Source organism: Mus caroli, chromosome X (genome assembly GCF_900094665.2).
Source record: "Mus caroli chromosome X, CAROLI_EIJ_v1.1, whole genome shotgun sequence".
Lineage (NCBI taxonomy): Eukaryota > Metazoa > Chordata > Mammalia > Rodentia > Muridae > Mus > Mus caroli.
In genome coordinates this window covers 138,900,355-138,924,873 of record NC_034589.1, presented here as the reverse complement: position 1 = coordinate 138,924,873, position 24,519 = coordinate 138,900,355, and the positions used below count along the sequence as shown (strand labels likewise).

Below are 24,519 nucleotides of genomic sequence, written 5' to 3'. Positions count from 1 at the left end.
AGACCCAAGCCATTGTAGGTGGTGCCCCTCCCTGTGTAAGACATTCAGAATGCAGAAGAGAAAAAGGAAAGCAACTCTTAAGGACACAAGCAATCTAGCAAGCAAGGATTGCTGTGCTTGTTCTATATCTGCCCTTGAGAGTAGGTGAGATGCTTTCGATTCCTGCCTTGACTTTCCTACAATAAGAGATGAAATCCTGGAGCTGTACGGCAATTAAGACTTTCTCCCCTGATTTGGTGTTCCTTAGGGTGGTTTTCTTTTTTTGTTCACAGCAACCCAAATGAAATGAGTATGGGGCCATTTCTGTCGCTCTTGATCTCCTCATATGATCTGGAAGACAGAACTTCTGGAGGGGGGATACATTCAAGGCTCTGAGTCTGTCTCTGAGCCAAAGCAATGTCTCTAGGTGTATTGTGAAACTTTCGGCAAAGGGGCTCCCTTCTGAAATGACCTTCTTAGAAGATACAGTCATTGATCTTGTGTTTATGGGGGCATGGAGCTTGCCAAAGATGACCTAATATCTTGTAGATATATTAAGAAATCTTGTCCATACAGCATTTCAAAGTATCACAGTTTATTATGCAAGTTCACTTTAATATCTGAATTTCTGACTGAAGATAAACATGTCTACATGTATTCTACAGGTAAGGCATACCTAATTGTCTTTCGTTTGCTTGTTTGTTTAATCCCATTAACTTAGTTCAGACAGATGATGTGATAAGGCCCTTATCAGAGGTTGAATTTTTCCAATGAAAAACTGCTTAGAGCTCAAGGTCTGGTCCAATTTTACCTTCTGGTCTTCAGAAAGCCTATCTGAGCACCCTACCTGTGCACAGAATTTTACAGATGAATGTCATTCATCCCTTGGTCCTTTGCAGAGTGGTAGTAATTCAACACCATGTTTACTTGGCTGTCCTCTGGCTTAAGAGGTTGTGCAGCATTTGGTGGACTCAGAGAAGGTGAGGGAGTCTTTTTGAATGTGAGGAGCCTCTGGGAGTTCATAGTCTAAAGACTCTAGTGGACTTGCTCTGTCTTCTCATTTTCAGTTAGTAAACACCATGTAATTCTAGGAGTGCAGTGGTACAGGGGTGAATTTTGTTACACTGTTGGGATTCATAGAAATGAATATTTCTGAGCTATACCTGAGTGGAATTGGGTAGAAAGCCAGAATTGAAGGTAGAAAAACCTTGAATTCACTTGCTTCTCAAGTTAGGAAGTATTTACAGTTCTCTATCATAAATACACACAAATAACCTTTCATTTCTTGTCATGGTCTTCTCTGATAAAGTTCTTTATAGGTCCCATTTTCCCCACATTTGTGTCATTAGTTCATTGAGGCTCTCTTTCCACCTACTGTGAAGCTTGCTGGCCTGTGATGCTTTTTTCAGGTGCTGTCTTTTTTTCTGTCCTGTGATTCTAAGCTGCTGTCTGCATTCCTTCATGCCATCTAGCCTTTGGTAGCTTCTTTCCTACATCTGCTTGCCCCACCTTACTTTTGGCATCTGCCACCTTGCTTTGCTATAGCTTCCAAGGGAGAACTCAATCTGGGGCACCTGCCAACCTGAAGCACAGAAACGTTTAAATTGCCAAGCATTGCCTGCAGAGGTGGGATGTTCTTGTGCGTCTGTACAGTGCTCTCCACGACTCCTTCCTCGTCCACTTCTCTGGGCATCTCTGGATTGTCCCTTGTGTTTCTTCCAACAGAATGAAGACCTGCATGGCCTGTTCCTGGATAGTCTGCAAAACTGTGGGTGGCCTCTGTGTTTCTCATCCTCCTCTACCATTTGTCCATTAGGGTATCTGTCAGTTTTTGCTCAGATAGATACCCTGTTCCTGTAGCGTTCTCAGCCTGACAGGCAAGGCCCCAATTGTCCTTGGCATGTCTTCTGTTGCACATCCATGGCTCAAGAATTTCCCAAAGGCCAGAGATCCTCATCCTAGTAGCATCTGACTGCCTCTCAAAATCCTCCTCACCCTTCTTGAGCTCTTGTTCTCCCCAATAGGCACACTCTTCCTCTTACTATTCTTCTTATTCTGCAATGTGTCGTGCAGAGGACTTTTTCATTTGATGTTATAGTATAAAGACATCATCTTGCCCTTCCCTTCTCCCCCTCTAAACCCTTTCATATATACCTCCTTTTGTTCCCTAATTCATGACCTCTTTGTCATTAGTTGATCTTACACACACACACACACACACACACACACACACACAGAGAGAGAGAGAGAGAGAGAGAGAGAGAGAAATGCACACTGTCTAGTCTGTATCATGTTACTTTCATGGATGTTTTCAGGACCGAGCCTTGGTGTGGATAACTAGTAGGTATGCTCTTTTCTCTCCCATCAGCTTTCCTTATCCCCCATCTGCTCCCCTATGATGCCTGTAGTTCTTTTGTAGCATTGAGGTCTCCTGGGCATTCCCTGTTTACTCTGACATGTCTACTCTGGCTGTTCTCTTCAGACCATGCTTAGACAGTGACTTTTGTGAAACTGTATGGGTGTAGCTATTGACATTCCTAGGACACACAATCTCACAGCGCAGTCTATGACCCTCTGTTTTTACCAGTTGTTTGCTTTATCAGTTGATGGTGAACTCCACAATTCTCCTTTTTGATGTGGTGCACTTTTCTTAAATTGTCTGTTGTGAAGAGATGTTTGACTTATGAGGACTGAGGACTGTTGTGGTTTGTGGGTATAAGGACAATATTTGGAATGCCATTTGGGATAGTGATTCTGACTCAAATGTCCTTAGTATATCTCTCCCTGGGAAGTAGGCTAGGTTTCTTGCACTAGACATATTTCTCATCCTTTGAGAAGGCCCGAAAGAAAGCTGAGTAAAGAGCTATAGGTTACCACCAAGGTAGGTGTGCCACTAGTACCCTCTTAGGTTTAACATACCATGCTGATCATTGTGGTGGCTCACAGGCATCAAAACTGGGTAGAATTGTTGGTTGCTTCCCCCTTTTGGAAGCTTGTCTAAATGAAGAACACTTCTTAGGAAAGCTAGTTCTCCAGGAGAAAGATTTCAGGTGAGTTCCAGCTGGGCCACTGGGGCTGGGATGAAATTTCTGCTTGGTCAGTAAACACATAAGCAACTGTTTGGATTGATTGGGCATTTGCAGGACATGTGCCTACCCAGCACTATACCACAAGGGCAGCCTAAGTAAGTAGGCTGTGAGGCAAGCTGAGCAAAAGCCCCGCAGGTGATTCTGTGGCTAGTCCTCAAAGAGAACTATAGCAGTTTCATGCTGAGCAAGCAACTCAGCTTCTTTGGCTCTGAAGTAAACACGAAAATTTTATGAAGACCTTAAACCAAATATAGCCTTGCCTTTGCACGTAGAGCCTACATCAACATTGTGAAGCACACTTGGAAATTTTGAGTAGTGAGACGTCTTCCCCAGTGTCTTCATAGATGTGTTCTTTATTTTTCAGCATGTATGTACCTGCAAGGACTTGTCCAAAGCAAGTGCTAATCAATGTTGAAAGTGTAGAGTGTCAGAAGCAAGCTTTGTGTGGTGGGAAGGATGGTTCAGCAGTTGGGAACACTAGCTTCTATTTCAGAGCACCTTACGGGTGTTTCCTATCCACCCATAACTGCAGACAGAGAGCAACCAACACCCACCTCTTCCTGCAGAGGCATTTACTTACGTGTTGCACATAGCATAAACTCAGCAACACACAAAAGTAATCAGTCTTTTTGTTTGTATTTGGTTTTTGAGACTGGGTTATTCGGTATTGCCCTGGCTGTCTTGGAACTCAGACATCTGCCTGACTTTGCCTCCCAGTGCTAGAACTCAAGGCCTGCACCACATTGTCATGGCTAATCATTTTCTTTGCTTTTCTATTTTTTTCTTTTTAAGCTGTGAGCTTTGTACTTGGGCAGGCATTCTAAAGAGATGTTTCTAAGAGCACTCAGGACATGTTAAGAAACAGTTGCGTCAATGAAGATTTGTTCAGCCTGGAAACATTTCAGGTCTTTATATCCTGGGAAAAGAACTTGTCTTTCTGAAACTGTGGTATGGGAAGGTATAAATGTTTATGTTACAAAGAGCAGTGTAGACAATGAAAACACACACCTATCAATCAAGCAATAAACAAATTACCAGTTGGTCTTATACTTGAACATTTCATTAATTCAGGAACTTTGATTCTCTTAGGAAGAGTGTCACAGAGTCCAGGCTTTATGACTGGGAGGACTGTTGATTAGATTAATAGTGATTGTGGATTCAGAAAGAATTGCTGTGTGGGGGTGTTGTAGACTGTCTTTTCTACATTGTAGCACACTGAGCACTGTTCCCAAGGTCTCATTTCCAGATATCCAGTTCATTTCTCCAATCCTTGTGTTGAGGCCAGGATGAACTGGACATAGGTTTTCATTGGCATTAGGGCAGCATTCTTGGTTACGTGACTTACAAAGAGTATCTTGCTTTGTAAATCGTTTTCTGTACATGAGATGGAAAGTGAAGGCATCAGCAAAATGAAATAGTGGTTTCCCATCTCAAGATTTGAATAAGGACCCACTCTATATGCTCAAGTATTTAAATGCTTGACCCTCAGTTGCTAAATCTCTTTGGGAAGGATTAGGAGGTATGTGGCCTTGTTGGAGGACATGTATCACTTACGGTAGGCTTTGAAGTCTCAAAGACCCTTGCCATACCATTCCCATTTAGCTCTGTTTCTTTGCCTCATGGTTGTATCTCAAGGTCTAACCTCTCATTAACTGTTCAAGTGCCATACCTCCCTTTCTGCTGCCACATACCCACCATGGTGGTCTTGGTGTCTAACTACCCTCTGCATCTGGAGGCCTCAAATAAGCTCTTCTGTAAGCTGCCTTCCTCAAGATGTCGTCACATCACTACGAAGTAACTAAGGCAACATAAACATATTTTTTAGACAATTATTACTGTTGACATTTACAAACTATACTTCTTCAAAAATTTCAAACTACTTGAGTGATACACTCATCCCATGAGAAATAAGGAGCTCACACACTATCAGCAAAATCACAAGTGTTTCAGCCTTGTTAGCAGAATTGGCCTTCGAGACCCTATTTAATTACTCGAGGTTCTTTGCTTTAAAGTGAGTAAATTTACTATTTTTTTTCTGTTTGTCTGTCCCTTTTTTATTATCTGCCTGTCTGTCTGTCTGTCTCTCTGATTGATTGCCTGCCTGTCCAGCTGTCATGACCTGTCTGTCTGTCTGTCTGTCTGTCTGTCTGTGTGTATTGGCAGGTTCTCGATACATAGCTGGGGCTGGTCTGGAACTCAGTGTGTAATCCAGACTGGCCTTCAGATCCTCTTATCTCAGCCTCCCAAGTGCTACGATTGATTACAGGTATGTGCTCACATGCCCAGCAAGTAATGTTCCTCATAAAAACCATTTTGTGACTTCTGATCATCACTATTAACGATGCTGAAGTTGTAAACCCCATCGATGAACATTCCTGTAATAGTGATGTCTCTACACCCCAGACTTAGCAATGTTATGTTTTAATCAGAAATTTGAGGCTAGGCTTCTACTCTTTTCTTCACAATGATTCTGAAGAATTACTTTGTGGGCTGTGAGCTTTCCTATAAGATCTCACAGGCAGAGTGTCAAGTGGCTCAGGTTAAACTAATTCTCTTACTAAAGAAGAACATGACCTTGACTTCCTGATCCTCCTAAGTCCACCTGGCTTTATAAGAGTGCTGGTCAGTCCCTGGTTTGCTGGTCTGGGTTTGAACTCAATACTTCCTGTGTGCTAGGGGAGCTTTCTACCAATGTTACTATGTCCTCAGCCCCTTCCTGACTATACCCTTCCTGATATACTACAATCATCTTCACAACACAGAGTGCAAACTAAATATGCTATCATTTGTGTTGATTCCTCCCCTGGACATATGGTCCAGAATACAGTACAGCCAAAACAAAACAAAATAGGAAATGGACATAAAGGAACCCAGAATGCGTATGAGGTTTGTTTTTTTTTTTTTCCCCAATTCAATGTCTTTTATGGTCTTTGAGTATTTATAAGTAAAGTAATAGTACTACATGTAAAAATAAGTAAATAAACAAATAAATAAATAAATAAATGTAGTGCTACATGTAGGTTTTTACTGTAGTATATTCTTTTTTTTTTTTTTTTTTTTTTTTTGGTTTTTTGAGACAGGGTTTCTCTGTGTAGCCTTGGCTGTCCTGGAACTCACTTTGTAGACCAGGCTGGCCTTGAACTCAGAAATCCTCCTGCCTCTGCCTCCCGAGTGCTGGGATTAAAGGCGTGCGCCACCACGCCCGGCTCTGTAGTATATTCTTTCTCCAGTTTCCTCTGAGACTCCTTTCATACATGTAGATAACCCTTAAATCCATTGAAACACATTTTCCAGATACTCATATACAGGTTGTTTGGGTTCAATGTCTCTCAGACAGTGTTTGAATGTGTGAGTCTCATTGCAGGAATACTGTTATTTGATACTTGTGGGTGATGTACAGAGCAGAGGAGTTTCACATGCATTGAGAATGGTGACATATCTTGGTTTCAGCTACCTTGGGACTGATGGCCTCAGAAGCCCTAAAACGCAATATTGTTCAGTACTTTTAGATAAGGCTTCTTGTGATTACATCCTCCTCCGAAAGATGTTGGTGGGTGTATGAACATGAGCTTGTGTTCCTACATGTGTATCTCATATATGGAACCCAAAGTCGCAAGCATGCTAGGAAAGCATTCTAGCGATGACTTACATTCCTAGTCAACAGAATTCCAGAATATGACTCTGTTTTGGAAATCTCACATAGTATGGTTAATATGACAAAGTGAAGTAATTTCAAGAAAAGACAATTTTAAGAGCAAACAGGGAAACACACTATACTAAATCTACAAATAGACCAATCGGTGCTAGTCATTAAAAATGCTGATCTGTCACTTACTATAGTTTTCATTGAAAAATGTCAGACATTTCAAGATATGAGAAGAGCCTTGAATTGCTGTAGGAGGTGCACATCTGCCTGCTCTCATGGATACATAGGGAAAGGTCCCGTTATTTGTAGGTAAGCATGTGTGCCCATATATGTGAATGGAGTGTTTCCCATCATTTCTTTGCCATATTGGCACTTGGAATTGCATTCCATCTTCCTTGCTTTGGGCCCAATCCCTACCCCTTTCTGCAGAACTGATTGCTGCTTGATCCTGGAGGATGAGAACTTCCTTTCCTGATGCAGGTAATTGAAAAACATGGTACAAGCAGGGCCAGCAGATATGTGCAAGGATTTGGAGCAAGAGAGCCTCTGTTTGAATCTTCTCCCTGACACTTCCTAGGGACTAGCCTTTGGGCCCATTGGAGACCTCTTTCCTATTCTGTCAAATGGGTGCTATTAAAACCTGCTTCACCAACAGGGCTGCTGTCAGGAGGGAATGAACTGCACAAATGATTGCACATTATTGACTAAGTCTTTTGTAGAATGTGATGCCAGTATTCTTCAAGGGGCACAGGAAATGATGACAGCTTCATAATAGCCATCCTCCTTCTGTCTTTCTTCCAGTCGACAAGCAGTGATAATGAAAGGAACCAAGGCAGCATCAATAACCCCAATCGTGAGAGAGTACCAGAAAGCAGCTTAAACCTGAGTACTGCTGAACTAGACTCCAATATCCCTGGGTTCTCCCAAGAGGAGGATTATGAAGTGTGCCAAGACCAAGATCCTTACTCACATATTAACAACANCTTGAAGGAGGCTCATTTCTACAGCCTCCAGCAGAGAGGACACTCTCCGACTTGATGGCCTAGGCATCCTCCTTTTTTGTATAAAAATCAATGGCATTCACGCAAAGCAGTCTTGGCTTTTGTTTGTATTTTCAGTAAGAGGTCAATGGGCATTGTATTCTTTTGTTGTGTTGCTTTACCACTGCTATCTGAAAGGGTCATTTATGACAGTTTGATATGTTTTCTGTCACGTCTGATGTCCTATTCATGTTAAAATAGCAGCATGAGGACTTCTCCTGAAACTGAATGGATTACATGTCCAATTCACATTAGTTTCCAAGTGGCTCATTAGGTTCTACATGTTAAATGTTGTTTTAAAATGTGATTTCCTTATTTTGAAAAATTAAGTGGCCTGGTAAAGTTTGTGTGGTTTTCCTTGAAATGTAAAAGAACAAATCATGGAGAAGCCAATTCCAAACCAGTAGTAATGAGCGTTCGTGAGGAGGGGAAATGTGGGTGGAATTTTCTCATTCTGATATAAATATGGGCTGATCCTCAGAAGGGAAATGTCTACAGAAATCCTTCCCTACCTATTCTGGTGCAAAAGTCAGCCCATGTAGGCTGCGAACTTGAAGCCTGTGTCTGGTAATTGCATTCTTTTCATTCCAAGGGAGAAGCCTTCTTCCTTTTATGCTCCTGTGTGTGCTCTTAAGACTTGTGTCAAACACTTATAAATCAGTAAGAGAAGTGCATAGCAATGCTGTAGTTTAAGTACAAAATTTGGATATTTACTGCTTCTGTGTTGTCTTACAGTTCCATCTATTATGTCTAATGTTGATAAAATCTAAGCTATTGCAAACAATATCTGACTTGAGAGGTATTATAAAGCTGGGTGGGTGGCTGTCCATTGTTTAAGGAATTATTCGTGGGAAAGAGCATGGCAAGTCATCAAAATCTATACAGAGGTGTGGGGCTGGATTGGCCAGTAGAACATTGCTTCCCTAGCCTGTGTCATAGCCTCAGAATGGCAAAGCTGTCAGCAGAGTTAATGTGGCTTGTGATGGGTGAGCTGAATTACCATTAGAAGAAACAGGCCGTTCCCCTTAGTGATGGATCTATCCTGGTGGTTAGCCATATTGAGCAGCCAGCCCAGCCTGTGGACAGACTTGTGTAATGCCCATATTTTCTTGTTGATCAAAGAACCGAAGGTATCACACCTTGTGCCGTGTGGCTGTGAGGCCTATAACTGTTTTTCACATTTACTGAGAAAAGAATGGCCTCCAACTCTTTGCTAAGTACAGTCTCTGCAAATGAACTTCATGCTCTGCAAAGTTCTGTAATTACCAGTGACTCCAAAGTCGGAGAATCAGTTGTTCAGGAGAAGATGTGAGCCTTCTTGGCAGGAGACAATGAACAGGTTCCTGGGTAACATTTTCTCTGTAGCAATAAAGTGAACAACAAAATATAAGAAGAGAAGCTATCTGAAATCTGAACCTGCTTACACCTAACACATTCCATGGTGGATCTTCAGCAGGCATTCTACCATGTGTAGGAACCACAGTTACAAAGATGAGATGTCCTGGTGGGTAAACATGCCCACCAAAGTAGACTGACAACCTGAGTACTATTCTTAGTATTCATATCGTGGAAGAAAATCTGTCTCCAGAAGGTGTTCCTCTGCCTACTTGAAGAGGGATATATTCATATTCTCTCTCTGTATCTGTCTCTTTCTATTGCTCTCTATCTCTCTGTCACTCCATCTCTGTCTCTGTTCTCTTTTCCTTTCCTCTCCCCTCCTCTCCCCTCCTTTCCCCTCCCCTCCCCTCCTCTCCCTTCCCCTCCCCTCTCCTCCTTTTCTCTTGATTCTTCCCTTCTTATATCTAGCTAAGGCTGGCCTCGAACTCTCTATGTAGACCAGGATATCATTTACCACAAGGAAGTCAGCACGTACTTGCTATACCTATGATACCATGGAATGCTCGTGTCATTTTGTCTGGCCTTTCTTAAAATACATTTCTTTTTTTAAATAATCGTGGTATTACCATGTGACCATGCTGTAAGTCTAGTGCCTCTGTACCTCCAACTTGCCTTAAACTCATACAAATCTGTCTCCTCCAACAGTATAATCTCTTGTCCTAGTAAATACAATATGTCATCCCCTTACTGTTTTGTAGAACTCCTTAAACTTTATAAACAGCCTATGTCATAAAGGATCTCACTATTGATTGGAGAGATGGAACGTCGCCCATCACAACTCTCTCTCCTGTAAAGTACAAGTTCTTTTTTAGTAAAAAGAACTAAAGCATGGGAAAGAAGGGATTCTTTTCCACTGAAGAATTAAATGCATGGACAAGGAAAGAATGTTTCCCTAAGGGTGAGACAGGGTTTGTGTGCACGGGATAATGACCTAACTATGTGCTAGGACCCCATCACTTCCATACCTCACCCTTCTATATAAAAATACAGTGAGCTTTACAAGTTATAGGCAGCTAGGGGACCTTGCATCCAGTCCAACGAGGTCCTGAAGAGGGTGATAGGAGTCCAAGATGAGCTTAAGGCACCTAAGTGTTGAGTAGTAGCACAAGACGTGAAAACCAAGTATTTTCCACTTTGTCCAAGTGCCCTATCCTACTACAAATTGACTTTTTTTAACCATAGCAGGTTTGATTCTAGAAGCTAGAGCTGGAGATACCCACTCATTGGCATTGTGCATCTTGGCAGTATTTGAGCTCAGTCATACAGTCACATTTATGAGTATATTCCTTAGACCTTAGAAACTCAGGAACCTTCTGTCTTGCTAGTCCCTCTCTCTTGCCATTCTCCTTTTCCTTCTCACCTCTCTGTGCAGCTCATTCTTTCTCTCCATCCCGTTTCTCTTACTACTACCCTTCCCTTCCTCTCCCATCTCCAAGTCAAGAAATCTGACCTGGATTCCCATTCTTCTGATGGCCTTTCATACAGAGTTAGTACTTGATACAGTGACACTTCAGCATGTCTAGCCATGATGTCCTAATCTTTTCATGGTCACAGATAAGAAGTATGACTTGACTCAAAGTAAATTAGAAGAAATTTGAGGGGCTGTCTGGTGGTCATGTTGTAGCCACTGAACAATCCTTGGGAGCCAACGAGTTCCTGTTGTGTCTGTATTTTTCCCAGAATGCCATATAACATGTGTAAATGTAGAGATCCTCAGTTGTCCTCTGTGAATTCTCCCCTTGGGCAATGACAGATGACAATGGTTTCACTTCAATTTTTGCTTGGGAAGAGTGAGAGTCACCTGCCTGATGTATATCACAGTCCTTGTGCTGTGCTTTCTTCTTTCCTGTTCATCAGCCCTGCTGCAGATTAACATATTAATCAGACCATTTCCTGTGGGAAAATGCTCTCTATCTACCTGAATACAGGAGAGAACAGGCTGAAGCAAAGGTCACTTTGGGTTCTTATCAAACCCTAGATGTTGATGGGTTTTCTGAACTCTTGTCCCATCCTCTACATCATCATCATATGCCCATTATCCATGCAGGAAGTGCAATAAAGTTGCTTGTGTCCCCACAGTAAGGCAGCTGACTCTGACTACAGATGGTTATCTCCTCTGCATCTTGGCACAAATTTTAGTTAACTGTGGTCAGGATGTTTTCTGAAAGGAATAAATAGTTATATGGACCAAGACTGCAGGTAGACAGGAATCACACTTTGCAACATGGACTTCTCAGACCTGTTGGTTTGTGTAGTTCAACTTTCCTTAAGAAAGTGTGATAGTGACCAGGTGCATAATCAGCACACAACTTCTTGACTTTGAGGGAGGTTCATTTCTGGTCCAGTCACGACTGGCTGGCCTTTACCACGTGTGTCATCACTGTACTTTTGTGCACTGAGTTTTCCTGTGAGGGACAACACAAGAATTAGTTGTCAATTCTCAAACCACCATGGGGCATACCAGGTAACTGAAGCTTAAGGTGAAGAGAATTGATGGCCATCTCCTGGGAGAAAGAGTACTGTTCATTTCTTCTCTTGGAAGAGCAAGAGGTCCATGTGCTTGTCTTCAAATGAAATAATACAGATGCCTGCAAGTATAAGCCTGTTAACTCCAGCTAACTGTGTTGCTGAGCCAAGAGGATCATAACCTCCAATCCAGAGCTAGAGAGTGAGTTCAAGGACAGCCAGTGCCCTGTTTTGGTTCTTTATGTCAAAAGAAAATGTCAAAAAAGAAGTTTGGAAATATATTCCAGTGGTAGTATACACATACTCAGGCCTAGGTTGATACCCCATACAGACAAAAGTAAAGATATGCAAGTAAATGAAAACCCTTTCTAATGGTCAAAGCTGGAATGGAAGATATGTCTTCTGTAGTCATCTCTCAGGAGTCAAGGTAAGTATGACACCAGACTCACTCTTTCTTTCCTGCTAGTGGAAGGATACAAGGCTGGTAAAGTAGCACACAGAGACAACAAGCTGGTAAGTTACTCACTTACTGAAACTGAACACTTGCAACCATAAGCCTTGGTGATACACTCTTTACCAAGGATTGATGTGGTGGTGGTATCCCTGTGACCTAACTGGACCTTGGCCACCACTCTTTTTAAGGATGGTCAGTCTTGAGTCTCCTATACGTCCCATAGGCCCTCACTGTTGATGTGGGATAGAAACATCCTTGGTCACTTGTCAGCTCTCTGTGTGGCCTCAGGTACATTTACTGAAGTGGGAAGAGTGTCTTGCATTGACTGGCAGCAACCAGCTGTTAAGGGGACTGTGTGCAGTATGATACTGTTTTGGTTATATTGTGGTCCTTGGGTATGGCCCATAGTGCTCTGCAGGTACACCCAAAGACATTGTAAGGTGTGCTTGCTTAGAGCTGCAGACTGATTGTGGCACTTTTTCCCCAGAGTTCATGCATTTAGACACGTCAGAGACACAGTCTGAAACTCTACCCTGAATATCCTCTTGCCTTGTGGGTGTCATTAGCCTAGTTAATCTCCAACTTGAACTCTAATTTAAAAGGCAAACATACACACAAGGTGTGAAGCCTGAACACTGACAGAGACTCTCCTATTGGCACATGGGCCGTGGCACTTCACATTTAAGCATACAATAATTGGTGGCAAATTGTGAGGGTATTAAACTGAGGTCCAGAGACATGATTTATCTGTTTGTTTGGATAAAGTCATATGCTGGAAACCATCTGTTGCAGAGAAACTAGAAAGCTAAAATGTGGTCTTGCATTGTGTGGAGCTACTGAAGATCAATTTTTCAAATATTTTCTCAAGAGTTTAAAGCAGATTGCTCAGATCTAATGTAGTAGGGCATTTCCCCTCCCCCTCCTCTATTAGTCAGAATAGCCTCATTCCTGTTGAGAAACCTGCAGATTTGGTAGAGAATATAGAATCTAGTAGTGAGTAAGTATTCCCCAACACTTGGAGAACCATGTTTGCTACATTGAGCTGAAGAACTTACATGCCTTGTTAACTTTTAAGAACAGGCAGATTGAAATGAGCATGCCACTCCTCCAGGCACATGGGAGTCCAAAAAGGAAGGATCAGAAATTGGAGGCAGACCAATTGACAAATAGTGTACACACTTAGCTTGCATCTGAGAATTCATACGTGTGCAGGACACACACACAGTCTCACATGCACACATAGAGACATAGTCACACACAGTCACACACACACACACACACACATCCGTGAATATTCAATATACAAAGTGACCAATTCCTGTAATACCCAAGGGGGCTGAGGCAGAATGAAGACTCTACTTCTGAGAGGATTTTATGCTACAAAGTGAGATGCAGTCCAAGCCAACCTAAAAGTGAGACCTGAACTAAAAATTAAAAAGAAACTGTAAGAGAACTGAGGATAATGAATTAATAAAAACTGAAATTATAAAGGATCTGTCTTTTCTGACTGAAGAACAATGAGTTAGCTGAGGACATATTATGCTTTAAAATTGGAGCAGCTTCAGTAGGTGTTGGAGCAGTTAGCTTACTTACGTGAAGCATGTGAAGGGCACCCACATACATCACAAGGCTACAGAAATTCCATTATCTAACTCAGAGATTGCTTGCTAGCACCGAGCTTCCATGACAGTGTAGCTACTGTTTAAGGAAGAGAACTTTGTGTCATCGGGTCGTCGTTCCTGGACTACGGTGGGGGGGGGGGGGGGGGGGGGGGGGGGGGAAGGCTGAGGTGAGACTATGCTTCCAAGCTGTTCCCATTAAATGATGGCCTAGGTATGTGACACATTCTATTTTATTTCCCATTTGCCTTTTTCTTCTCAGTTTAGCCCAACCATCTAACCATGGTGGGATTAACATTGTAGGATTCCTAAAGGTATAGTTTTCAATGATCCTTTCTGCTCACTACTGATATCCAGTTCCTCAGCCCTGAGGGATATGCCTATGTCAAGAGGGTTCAAATACTTAGTGCCTGGCCAGCCTGGAAGTCCTCTCTGCTACATGGATTATGTCCCCTCCCACCAGGACTCCATGTGAAGATCTCAGTCCTCTCCAACTTGTAGATTTCAACCATGATCTTACTGCCTCACTAGCTATACAGTGCTCTAACTTGCTCTTATTCCTTTTACCCATCCTCAATATCTTTGTATTGGCTGGTTTTGTGTCAACTTGACACAAGCTGGAGTTATCACAGAGAAAGGAGCTTCAGTTGAGGAAATGCCTCCATGAGATCCAACTGTAAGGCATTTTCTCAATTAGTGATCAAGTGGAGAGGGCCCATTGTGGGTGATGCCATCTCTGGGCTGGTAGTCTTGGGTTATATAAGCAAGCAAGCTGAGGAAGGCAGAGGAAGCAGCCAGTAAAGAACATCCCTCCATGTCCTCCACATCAGCTCCTGCTTCCTGACCTGCTTGAGTTCTGTACTGACTTCCTTTGGTGATGAACAGCAGTGCGGAAGTATAAGCTGAATAAATCCTGTACTCCCCAACTTGTGTCTTGGTTGTGATGTTTTGTGCAGGAATAGAAACCCTGACTAAGGCAATCATGGTCTCTACAAAATTCTCTCCTAGAACCCCAGTGTAGAATTTGCCCACCTAGCTGCAACATCACCATTGTCTGGACAGCCTGTCCCATGTGTAAGTAAGATTGCCTTCCAGCCTTTGGCTTGATGAGATATCGAGGTGCCAATGAATTCATAAAAGAGTAATTTGAGGGCATCATTCTGTCACAAGCTCTGGAATGGTGAGTTCGACAGAGTACATACATCTATAGAAACATTAGCTAGAATGCATTTGTGATTAATAGTGCAATATACAAGTGCAAGTAAAGGGATGTCTGGAGGGAACTGGTATGCTCTTATATGCCACACAAGCTTGGCCACTGCTTTAAAGGTAATGCTTCCCAATCCTTACCACTTTCCCCAAAAGGTTTGCTTTTGGGTCAAGGGCTACCAATTTAGGCTCATCTGGTGCCAATCTGTTCCACACCTCAGACCCTTAAACCACACTGTCCTTTTACCCAGAAGTCTGTATTCCATACTATTATCCTAGAGGACTGCAATGTCCTCCTTTTTGAGTGGCAACGGAAAGGTCATTGCCTGAGGAGTCTTCTCAGGTATCCTGGGTTTGTCTTCTCAGGTACCTGTGGTACCTGATCCTGAGACACAATGCAGTTTTGTTTATGCATCCAGACCAAAGTCATATAAATGCTAATTTGTGGGTACAATAATGGCCTCACCCTACTCTTTACCCTCCAGAAAAAAAGGGATACTCACAGCTCAGGCCCTAGTGCACTTGAAAGTTCCCCATGAATACCACATACTGAGCACATTAAGTCATGTGAGAGCCCTGAACAGAAAGCTGCTCTCCAGTGTGGATCAGTCTGTCACACAGCAGGAATGATGGTGCCAGCAGCCATCCACAAAGATGACCTTTCACATGGGCACCCACACAAAGAAATCGCCCACCTTTCCAAATATTGTCCAGTAATGTTGAGAACAGAGTCCTCTGTATCTCTTGTATCCTCTCAATGCAACAAAACTCTCTCAGTTGAAGGTGATAACATGTGAGGCTCTCAGCGTTTGACAGATTGATGTGTTGTTGAATGGCTACCTGTCTGACAGATGGGACCTCATAGCCCTGGTAACATGGGTTCCTTTGCAGTACAGATTTGTGGACATATCCATACCTTGGAGAAAGACAAGTTGGCATGCGAATAGTAAGTTGGTTTCCTCTGAAAGCATTTCGTTCAGGAAAGAACCAGAAAAGAACATGTTGAGTGAGAAAGGTTTGCAGAAAATATTGACTATCTTGAAGAGAGGACATTGATCATAGGGAGGGAAGACCTATAAGAGAAAACCATTGTGCTGTGGCTCCACTATCACCAGGTACCATGAAACTATACTTGCTCCCTCTGATCATGGCTACTGTTGAAAGAACCTAGTGGGGAAACCCCCACTCAATTCCTAATTCGGCGTGCACCCAAGAATCACGAACAGACAGCCAACTTGATGTAAGAACACGAGGTAGTTTAATGATGGAGCTCCAGGCCGACACATATCTCCCGCAGGAGACAGAGGTGCTGACCACATGGTGGAGTCATAATGGCGGAGCTCTGGGTTGAAACGTATCTCACGCAGGAGACAGTGGTTTCGACCCTGAGGCTTGGAAGCTAGGGACTTTTATAGAAAAGGGGTGGGGCCAGGGGAGGAATTGGCGCGGTTTTACATGATTGGTCCATTTAAACATCAACAGACTGTCAGAAGGGTGGGAGATAGGGAGGCACCAGGCCAGTCAGGACATGTAACCACAGGCCTGCCTGGGCATGTCCTGGCCTGTTCTGCTATGTTCTTAGCCCCAGGTTTCAAAGCTCACAAACTCCTCTTTGGGCTATTTGACATACATTACAGGTCTCAAGTTTTATTTCCTTTCACTGTGTGCAGTTGCCAGTGGAGTGGAAGGGACAGTGATTGTAGCCATGCCAGGGACCTTGTTCAGTGACTGCATGGAATAGCAATGTCTAGAGCATGTTAAAGAGGATAGTGGTACATTTGGTTATTACTTTGATGGACACTGTCAGACTAGTTCGTTCTCTCTCTCTCTCTCACACACAGTCTCTTCCTTATTGAGTTTCTATCTCCCCACCCCTCTCTCCTTGCTGTAACTTTCCAATCTCCACCTCATGAGCTTGCATAGTTGAGAGCTGACTTGCAGCACTTGCCCAGAGATGTTTGTTTAAGGATCTGATCTTTAAAAACCGTTTCTCCACACCCATGCATTAGCTAGCTTGCCTTGATATCCCCAAGAATGGGTTACCAAGCATGAAATGCAGTTGTCTCCTCATGCCCTAGCAACGTGAGGGAGCCTTCCTGGAGCTGGCTGCCCCAGCCTGCATGGGCTGTGGTTGTCTTTCCAAATTCATCTCACAAAATCAGGTTGGATGATCAATGACACTACACCTCAGTGTGACTTCTCTTTCATCTTGCATGGTCATAGACTTTTACCACCCCAATTACAGGGAGGTGATCTTTGTTAGCCCTGACATCTATTCTGGATTGGAAGGCACAGTGTGACAGGAATCAACCAAGGTTTGTTTTATAGAAAGGGAAACACAGATGGCATGGTTTTCTCTTGGTACTGAGCATATCTTCTTCAGGGAGAAAAGTCAATAGTGCCTGACATAGAGTTACTGGGGTCACTGTTTGCTTGGTCACCTCAATCTTGCTATCTATGGGCACAGATTCCTATGTTCCCATTGATGAGTGATGACCAGACTTTGCCCTCTGTCAGTGATGCCTCCCATATGCAGATCATCCAGTCCCTCTTTTGTTTTACTCCCAGTTTTTCACCTTCTTTGTTTTCCATGGTTAAGGAGACTCCTTTGCATAACACTGCAGTGTGCAGCAATCAGCCTTGCTTTGGAGAAGCACTTCACAGTCACAAATTGAAAGGACAATGAGCCTTAGTTACTGAATGCAAAAATGAAGGTCAGCCAAAATGAAGACCAAAATAGTCTTCACAGGCCAATTGATGGGTTGGTCCAGGAACTTAAAAGGTAAAGGAGAATCCATACCAAATTGAGGACATCTCTGAGTGCCATATCAGGAAATGCCTGTTCAACAACTAATTTCAGGATTGGTCACTTTCAGGCTTTTGCCTAAGATCACACACATTTTGGTATACTGGAAGGAGCCACCTCAGAGTCAAAGTAGTCTGCCAGTATCCTTCCATTCTTATCAAAAAGAGGGAGATTTGGTTATGATACATGCATGTCATGGAAGAGTTCACAGAGGTAACTAACTGAGCAGATTCTAGGACAGCAACTGTCTCTACTAGAAGTAAATTTGAATGTTGCTGAATAGATAACCTTCTCACTGAATTCCTACTGAATTCCAAGTTTGTCGGCTTCAAGGATTTTCTGGGATGTTGGAACACTGGTGAAGGCTTAGCTATGTCAGAATTCAATCTTTAAAGGCACTTATAATAAAATAATACTAAAAGAGAGCTCGTGGATCCATACACCAGACTAACTCGGGGATAGAGTATGAGTATACAGGTTATGAGAATACCAAGGTTCCGGGAGGTTGAGTTTCTCTGAAACTCTTTGCCTTGTGAGTGCTTTCAGGCCTCTAGGCCTGTCAAGCAGACTACACTGGAGTGTGTGTAGCATGAGTTGAATAATCATGAGCTTTATTTCTTCTTTTTTCTTCTCTTCTCATCTCTTGTTACAGTCTGGATTTTCCTGGCTTCATACATCCCTCCTAGCTCTCGCCTAGTTAATCCACAAGCCTCCACTTTCACTTTTCTTCCTGGATCCAGGGCTCAGTGTGGCCCCCAGCTCAGACTAGACCCCCATGGATCCACTGCAGAAATGGGATCCAATGTCAATTTCCGTACCCTCATGCATAGCCACTGTGAGGAGCTCTCAAGAGGCCTCGGCAGCCCCTCAGCCTTCCTCTTCAGAAAAGTTAAGCATGGGTCTCAGCATCTTGAGCGTCAGCCCCAGTCCCCGCTCCGGTGTCCCTGCTTCTCTGTCAGAGGGGCTGTTCCAGCAGCAGGCCCGGGAGAAGAAGGCCCTGTGGCAGCAGTACTGGGAGAAGCAGGGCTTTCCTCAGAGGAAGAAAGTCTTCCTGAGGCATTCGAGACGTTGGCACCGGGATCACATGGCACCTTACCTGCTTGAAAGGGATCTCAGAGGCTTTCCCTCAGGTGACAAATCTCAGAATCAGCTTCGATGTCAGGGCCATGTGCAGAATATTGCTGGGATGAGTGGGCAGAAGAGCGCGACCCCCAACCCTCCCTCCTGGGAAATGCTGGTGCAGGGTCTCAATGGCCTCACCCTCAGCCTGGGAGCCAACAGACCCGTCCCCCTGCCAGAGGAACCTTGGCAGCAGCAGGAGCCAGAGGACATGCGCCAGCTGGAGAGGCAGCAGGAAAGCCTGAAGATGTTCCAGAGGATGCTCAAGTAGAGGATGTAAGAAGGCTAAGGTGCTGACTCACAGAGGATACATGTTAAAATGCATTTAGAAGGTGCTGCATTGGTGTCTTATGGGTGTGGACTCCTCTGAGGTCAAGGCAGTCCACTGCCAGTGGATGTGTCCCAACACTTGTGCTATGATGTGAATTGTCCCTGGAAAGATCACAACTACCCTGCCTGTCTTTTAGCATGCCTTTTTGGATGTGGTGCTAAGTGTTAGCCTATACAGAAGAAAACTGGGTACATGTGATCCCCAAATGTGTGTGATGTGATTCATACACTGAGAGTTTTCACTGATTTTTCTTAAGCTCAATACCTCCTTCAACTTCTTGTTAAAAAGAACCAATGCCATTTGTATACCTATGTATATCTGTGTATATAGAGAGAAGACATACATCCACATGTCTTCTTGATGTCAGTTTCTTGAGTTCCCCCACCAGAAAGATTATTATATACATTGGGGTGCATGTGCTATGTATCAGAGAAAGAATTTCACTTGCACTTTCCAGAAACTGAAGCCAGGGAATGTGAACTTAAGGGAGCAATTCAGTGTACTGTAGTGGTTAAAACGTCCAATGGTCTGAACCTACATGGAAGAAGAGAAGTTGTGGTCCAACTGGTTGGTCTCTGGAGGAATTTCCCATGTGTTCACTCAATTATGATCAAAGCAGAAATCATGAGATTACAGAACTATGTGTCATCCCTCTCCCACTCCTACCTTCTAACTCTTCATCTCACTAATATAACAATGTAAAGACACTAGAGCAGGTCAGGGAAGCCATAGTTTCATTTAGACGAGGAGCCAAGGAGATTAGAAGCTCCCATATGCCTGCAGGGAGCAGCATCAACAGTTTAGGGAGTGGATAAGAACTGTACTGAAGGAAGGTTTGGAGGACATCATTATGGCCTCAGAAATTGGTGATACATGGTGAATGTTGTAGGGACTTAGGTTACAAGTCCCACCTTTTCCCATAATGGCACTATGTATAACCATGTCCTGGGTATACACAGAAAATTGGAAGCTGGGGAGGGCTATGCAGCTATCCCTCAAGTGTTCCCTTAGTGGTTAATGGCCAGCAGTTGAAAGTACTCAATATGAGTCTATCATTTGTAGTATTGGTAATCTGTGTATGCTGTTTTTCCTTTCTTTTCTTTTTTATAGCTGGTAAAATCTCTAATCATCTAAGAGATAGGAGTGCAGAAATTCGTCCCTAGGTGAATTGACAAAAAAGACAGCATTTAACCTGCCTATATCATACACGAGGGTCGAAGTAGCAGGGTTTTCTTGGTCAACTTTGACCTGGCCATTATTCCAGTTTGCTTTATAGCAACTATTCTGCAGTGGGAACCAGAAAGCCATGTATGCTTAAATCAAACCTGCTTCTAACCTCCAGGCTCATTTTATCTTGTTACTTCTGAGTGGACTGAATTGAAATCCTGGGGAAGCTCTTCACTATAGCTCAGGAACAGCACTCACTACATAACTTCTGAATGAGAGAGGGAGCTGGAGGAAGCTGAGAACACATTTCTGACAGCCGTAATTGTGTGGGTGGTAACTGTGTGGGTGAAGGCATCCTAGCAGGATAACCCTTCTCCCTGGCCATTTGGCCATAAGAAGCAGAGCCTCTTGTGTACTAGGTAACAGGAGAATATCTATGAGATATGCCACTGACTACTGATGAGATATGTCACTGACTACTGTTTGTCATCCTTCATCCTCACATGCCCCTTGACCTGCAGGCTCTGTACAGGTATCTTCTATATCTCTGTCTGACCAGAGTGGTACACCAGGGTGTACACATGTACTTTAACTTTCCTGACATGGAATTGATTTGCTTTTTTCAAGGATGTGTGGTCCTCTGATTGTACCAGATGGCATGAAATCCCCTGTTCCAGTGAGTGCCTGGCTCCTGTTGTTTATGTTAAGTGGGATGTCATATTGCGGTCCTGCCAGAGATTATGAGAGGTAAAGAAACTGGGCAGTGATCTCACCTTTAATTCTGGACACAAGTGTTTTGTGTTACATACTGTGAGTTTAGTAACACATTGTCTGAGCCATGCTAGTGACTGTGACGAGTTAAATTTCCATAATACTTAAGTTTGCCTGGTCACTTTGCACTAATTCTCCTTTTGAAACAGCAACACTTATCATTGTTTCACTCAACAGTCCCTCTGAAGTAGTGCCATGTTTTCCTCCTGTGACATCTTCCCTGATACTTCAACTACCTGGTGGTCTTCCTGATGTCCTCTGTGCATCAAGCATCCCTATCTGCCCCTCTTCAGAGTAAAGACAGGAAAGTTTCAGAGTTAGATGACAGCGTAGTAAGATGGTCATGGAACCATGCGGCCTAAGGTTCCACCTTATTGGATACTCAAGAGAGCCACTTCAATCAACAACAGGATCCCCTGTGACTCTTTTGTCCCGGAGATGCAGGAACCTTTTGCATGTTGGCTCAGGCTCAGCTGTTAACCTATTATTACAACACTCAGAAACCTCCATTCTACAGTGGATAAGAACACTGAGAGCTTGGCCAAGAACTCTGTCCTAGTCATTGTAATGGCTTGGGAGCCCTTCCTCTTGCTCCTTGCTTGCCCTACAGGTGGTCCTCTAAGGGGATGGGGGATGAGGGCCCCCCCCTGGGTTACTTGAGTATTGTTGATAATCTCACTTGACCATAATCACTGACTACTCTTCTTTACCCCATTTAATTGCATTTCTTCAATTAATCCCCTGCTTCAGGGGGTTGAGCTACACTATTCTATGTACACTGTATGAGTATGTACCTGCATGTGTGTGTCAGTGTAGCCAGCTGTGACTGTGTGGGTAGAGGTCCAATGTTGATTCTGTGCATGTTCCTCTAATGCGTCCCATCATGTGTGTACAGACTAGTCCTTTGTAAGATCAGGAAACTTACCAATTTGGCTTCATCTGATGGAGTACTAGTTCTAGGATTCCTCTGTTCTCTGCCTAGCAGCAGTAGGATTATGACTGTGGCCTTTCCAGGTCTGGCTTTGAGTGGGGGCTGGAAATCCAACTTCAGGCCCTCATTCCCTTATGGGAGACACTTTACCTGCCCACATGGATTCCCAGACATGAACTGGACAGTTTTAATGAATCATATTTGAGCTTCAAATTCTACCATTTTTCTTTCTGAGTAGTGAAGCCTCCAACTCAGTGTGCTCCATTTCTGTCCTCACACTCTTTGGAGGGGTGCTGCCTGTGTGAGAAGACAGCTTTATGAGCACTTTTCAGTACCTTAGATATGTTGCTCTGCTGCTCTCATCACTGCAGCAAGCACCTTTAAAAACTGGTGCTACAAGAGGGATTCTAATTATGCCTTGCCTGTTGTCATGGTGATGCCATTAGAATGCCTTTCATCAGTGAAACCTGATTTGTCTGTAGGACTGCATCTTGCCAACCTCTCACATCCCTTTGGAAATAGAGTTACATTTCCCCCTTGTACCATTCTGTGCCATAAATGTCATGACTGAGCTTGGGGCCCCCTGAGGATCCTGGGAAAGCTTGGTGGGCAGAGGTGTAGATTCTTAATGCCATTCAAAAACCCCTGTGCTATCAAAACCTGGGGGAACAAGCTCTTCATGACAGGATGAAGTTTGGTGGGTTGCCTAGTGTATTAGTGAGGGTTTTACTGCTGTGAACAGACACCATGACCAAGGCAAGTCTTATAAAAACAACATTTAATTGGGGCTGGCTTACAGGATCAGAGGTTCAGTCTATTACCATCAAGGTGGAAGCATGGCAGCATCCAGGCAAGCATGGTGCAGGAAGGAGCTGAGAGTTCTACGTCTTCATCCAAAGGCTGCTAGTGGAAGATTGACTTCCAGGCGACTAGGGTGAGGATCTTAAGCCCACACTCACAGTGACACACCTACTCCAACCAGGTCACACCTATTCCAACAAGGCCACACCTCCAAATGGTACCACTTCCTGGCCCAAGAATATACAAACCACAACACCTAGGTTATAGGTAGCAAAAGCCAGGACACATGAAGACTGTCACATTACCAGCCTCATTTTTCAGGACCCAGGCCTAGAGTGCAAGTGTGAGAGAGCATGCTCAGTTTCTGAGCCTATTCAATATTGGCAGTTTACCTAAGATTGTCTGGACCTGCTTCTGAGAAGCAAATTCAGAGAGAATGAGGACATAGACTCTGGCCACTAGCTGCAGGGGTTATTGGTTTTGAGTAAGAGTATGCAGATTGGCTAGTTTGTTTCCTCAAGTTGGTGGAGACTGTGAACAAGCTATGACCCCCAGCCACAGATGCTATTCCTCCTGTGCAAGTGGCCTTGTTACTTCTGTGCAGGGCACTTTGATAAAAGTGCTGAAATGGAGTGTTTCTCAGTGTCTATGATCTGATGAGTAGACAAAGAGATTCTGAAGATTGGAGAACAGCACACACACACACATTAGGGAAGAGAGCAGAGGAAATTATGACATTTCAGACACCATGTATTTGCTCAGGTTGTAATGACAAGTTAAATGAGCTTAACAAATACCGAAGCAAAAGAGAAAGCTCATATAAGTATGTATGTAAGTACATGTATATATGTATGTATTTGAGTACATATGTACTGGATTACCTCACTGTATGTGACACCATAAAATGGTGTGTATATATATATATATATATATATATATATATATATATATATATTTACAATGAGAAAACTGTCACTGGTTATAGTGAGGTATAAGTTGGTGAAACTTGCTGAGATGTGTCCCATGAAAAATCATCAATACTTGTGCCCTGAGATTTGACATGATAGGTTGAACTAAGTACGCCAAGAAGAATCTCATTGTATACTTTGAGATTTTAATGGCCATTCAAGTTTTGTTGTCCCCAAAATTAAGCAATTGAGACATAAATTGTAATGGTTGCTGTCAGGGTAACATACTGAATGAGGAGAAAATGTTGACCTGGACGGACAGACACAGTGTACATGCCTGAAAAGGACATAATGAGGTGTACCACTGCATCCTGCCTGTCCTCCACCATGTGCTAAATCCCACCACTTTCACTTTTCTCATGTAATCAACCCAACAGTAATACCCTGATTATGGAACTGTCATGGGGATACATGACCAAGTGTGTATATCAACACGGGGACACATGACCAAGTGTGAATATCAACACAAGGATACATGACCAAGTGTGAATGTCAGTGTGAGGTTTCAGTATAAATATCAGTACAGGGACACATGCCCAAGTGTGAATATCAATATGGGGATATATGACCATATGTGACTATCAAACTAAGAGAGGAAACAAGTTGGAATACACTTAAAGACCATGAAAGGTAGTCAGATAGAGTAGGATACCCCAGGTACTCTCCACTGGTCTCTCTCTCTCTCTCTCTCTCTCTCTCTCTCTCTCTCTCTCTCTCTCTCTCTC

At 43.3% G+C, this 24,519-nt stretch overlaps 2 protein-coding genes across 7 annotated transcripts in view; both read left to right on the top strand.

Annotated features, from left to right (window-relative positions):
* Positions 1-8,538, top strand: part of Fam104b (family with sequence similarity 104 member B) — a 28,719-nt gene extending 20,181 nt beyond the window's left edge. For 2 of the 3 annotated variants that reach the window (XM_029473218.1, XM_029473219.1), the window contains exon 3: positions 7,516-7,806. In XM_029473218.1, the coding sequence (XP_029329078.1) occupies positions 7,516-7,752 (237 nt within the window). In that variant the 3' untranslated portion in view covers positions 7,753-7,806. Of the gene's footprint in view, positions 1-7,515 lie in introns of all 3 variants that reach the window. The other variant, XM_029473220.1, reaches the window with a different exon arrangement.
* LOC110286734 (protein FAM156A/FAM156B-like) overlaps positions 1-24,519 on the top strand; it is a 64,567-nt gene that overhangs the window by 39,482 nt on the left and 566 nt on the right. For 3 of the 4 annotated variants that reach the window (XM_029473216.1, XM_021153309.2, XM_021153308.2), the window contains exon 3: positions 18,359-22,789. In XM_029473216.1, the coding sequence (XP_029329076.1) occupies positions 18,482-19,096 (615 nt within the window). In that variant the 5' untranslated portion in view covers positions 18,359-18,481 and the 3' untranslated portion in view covers positions 19,097-22,789. Of the gene's footprint in view, positions 1-18,358; positions 22,790-24,519 lie in introns of those variants that run through there. The other variant, XM_029473217.1, reaches the window with a different exon arrangement.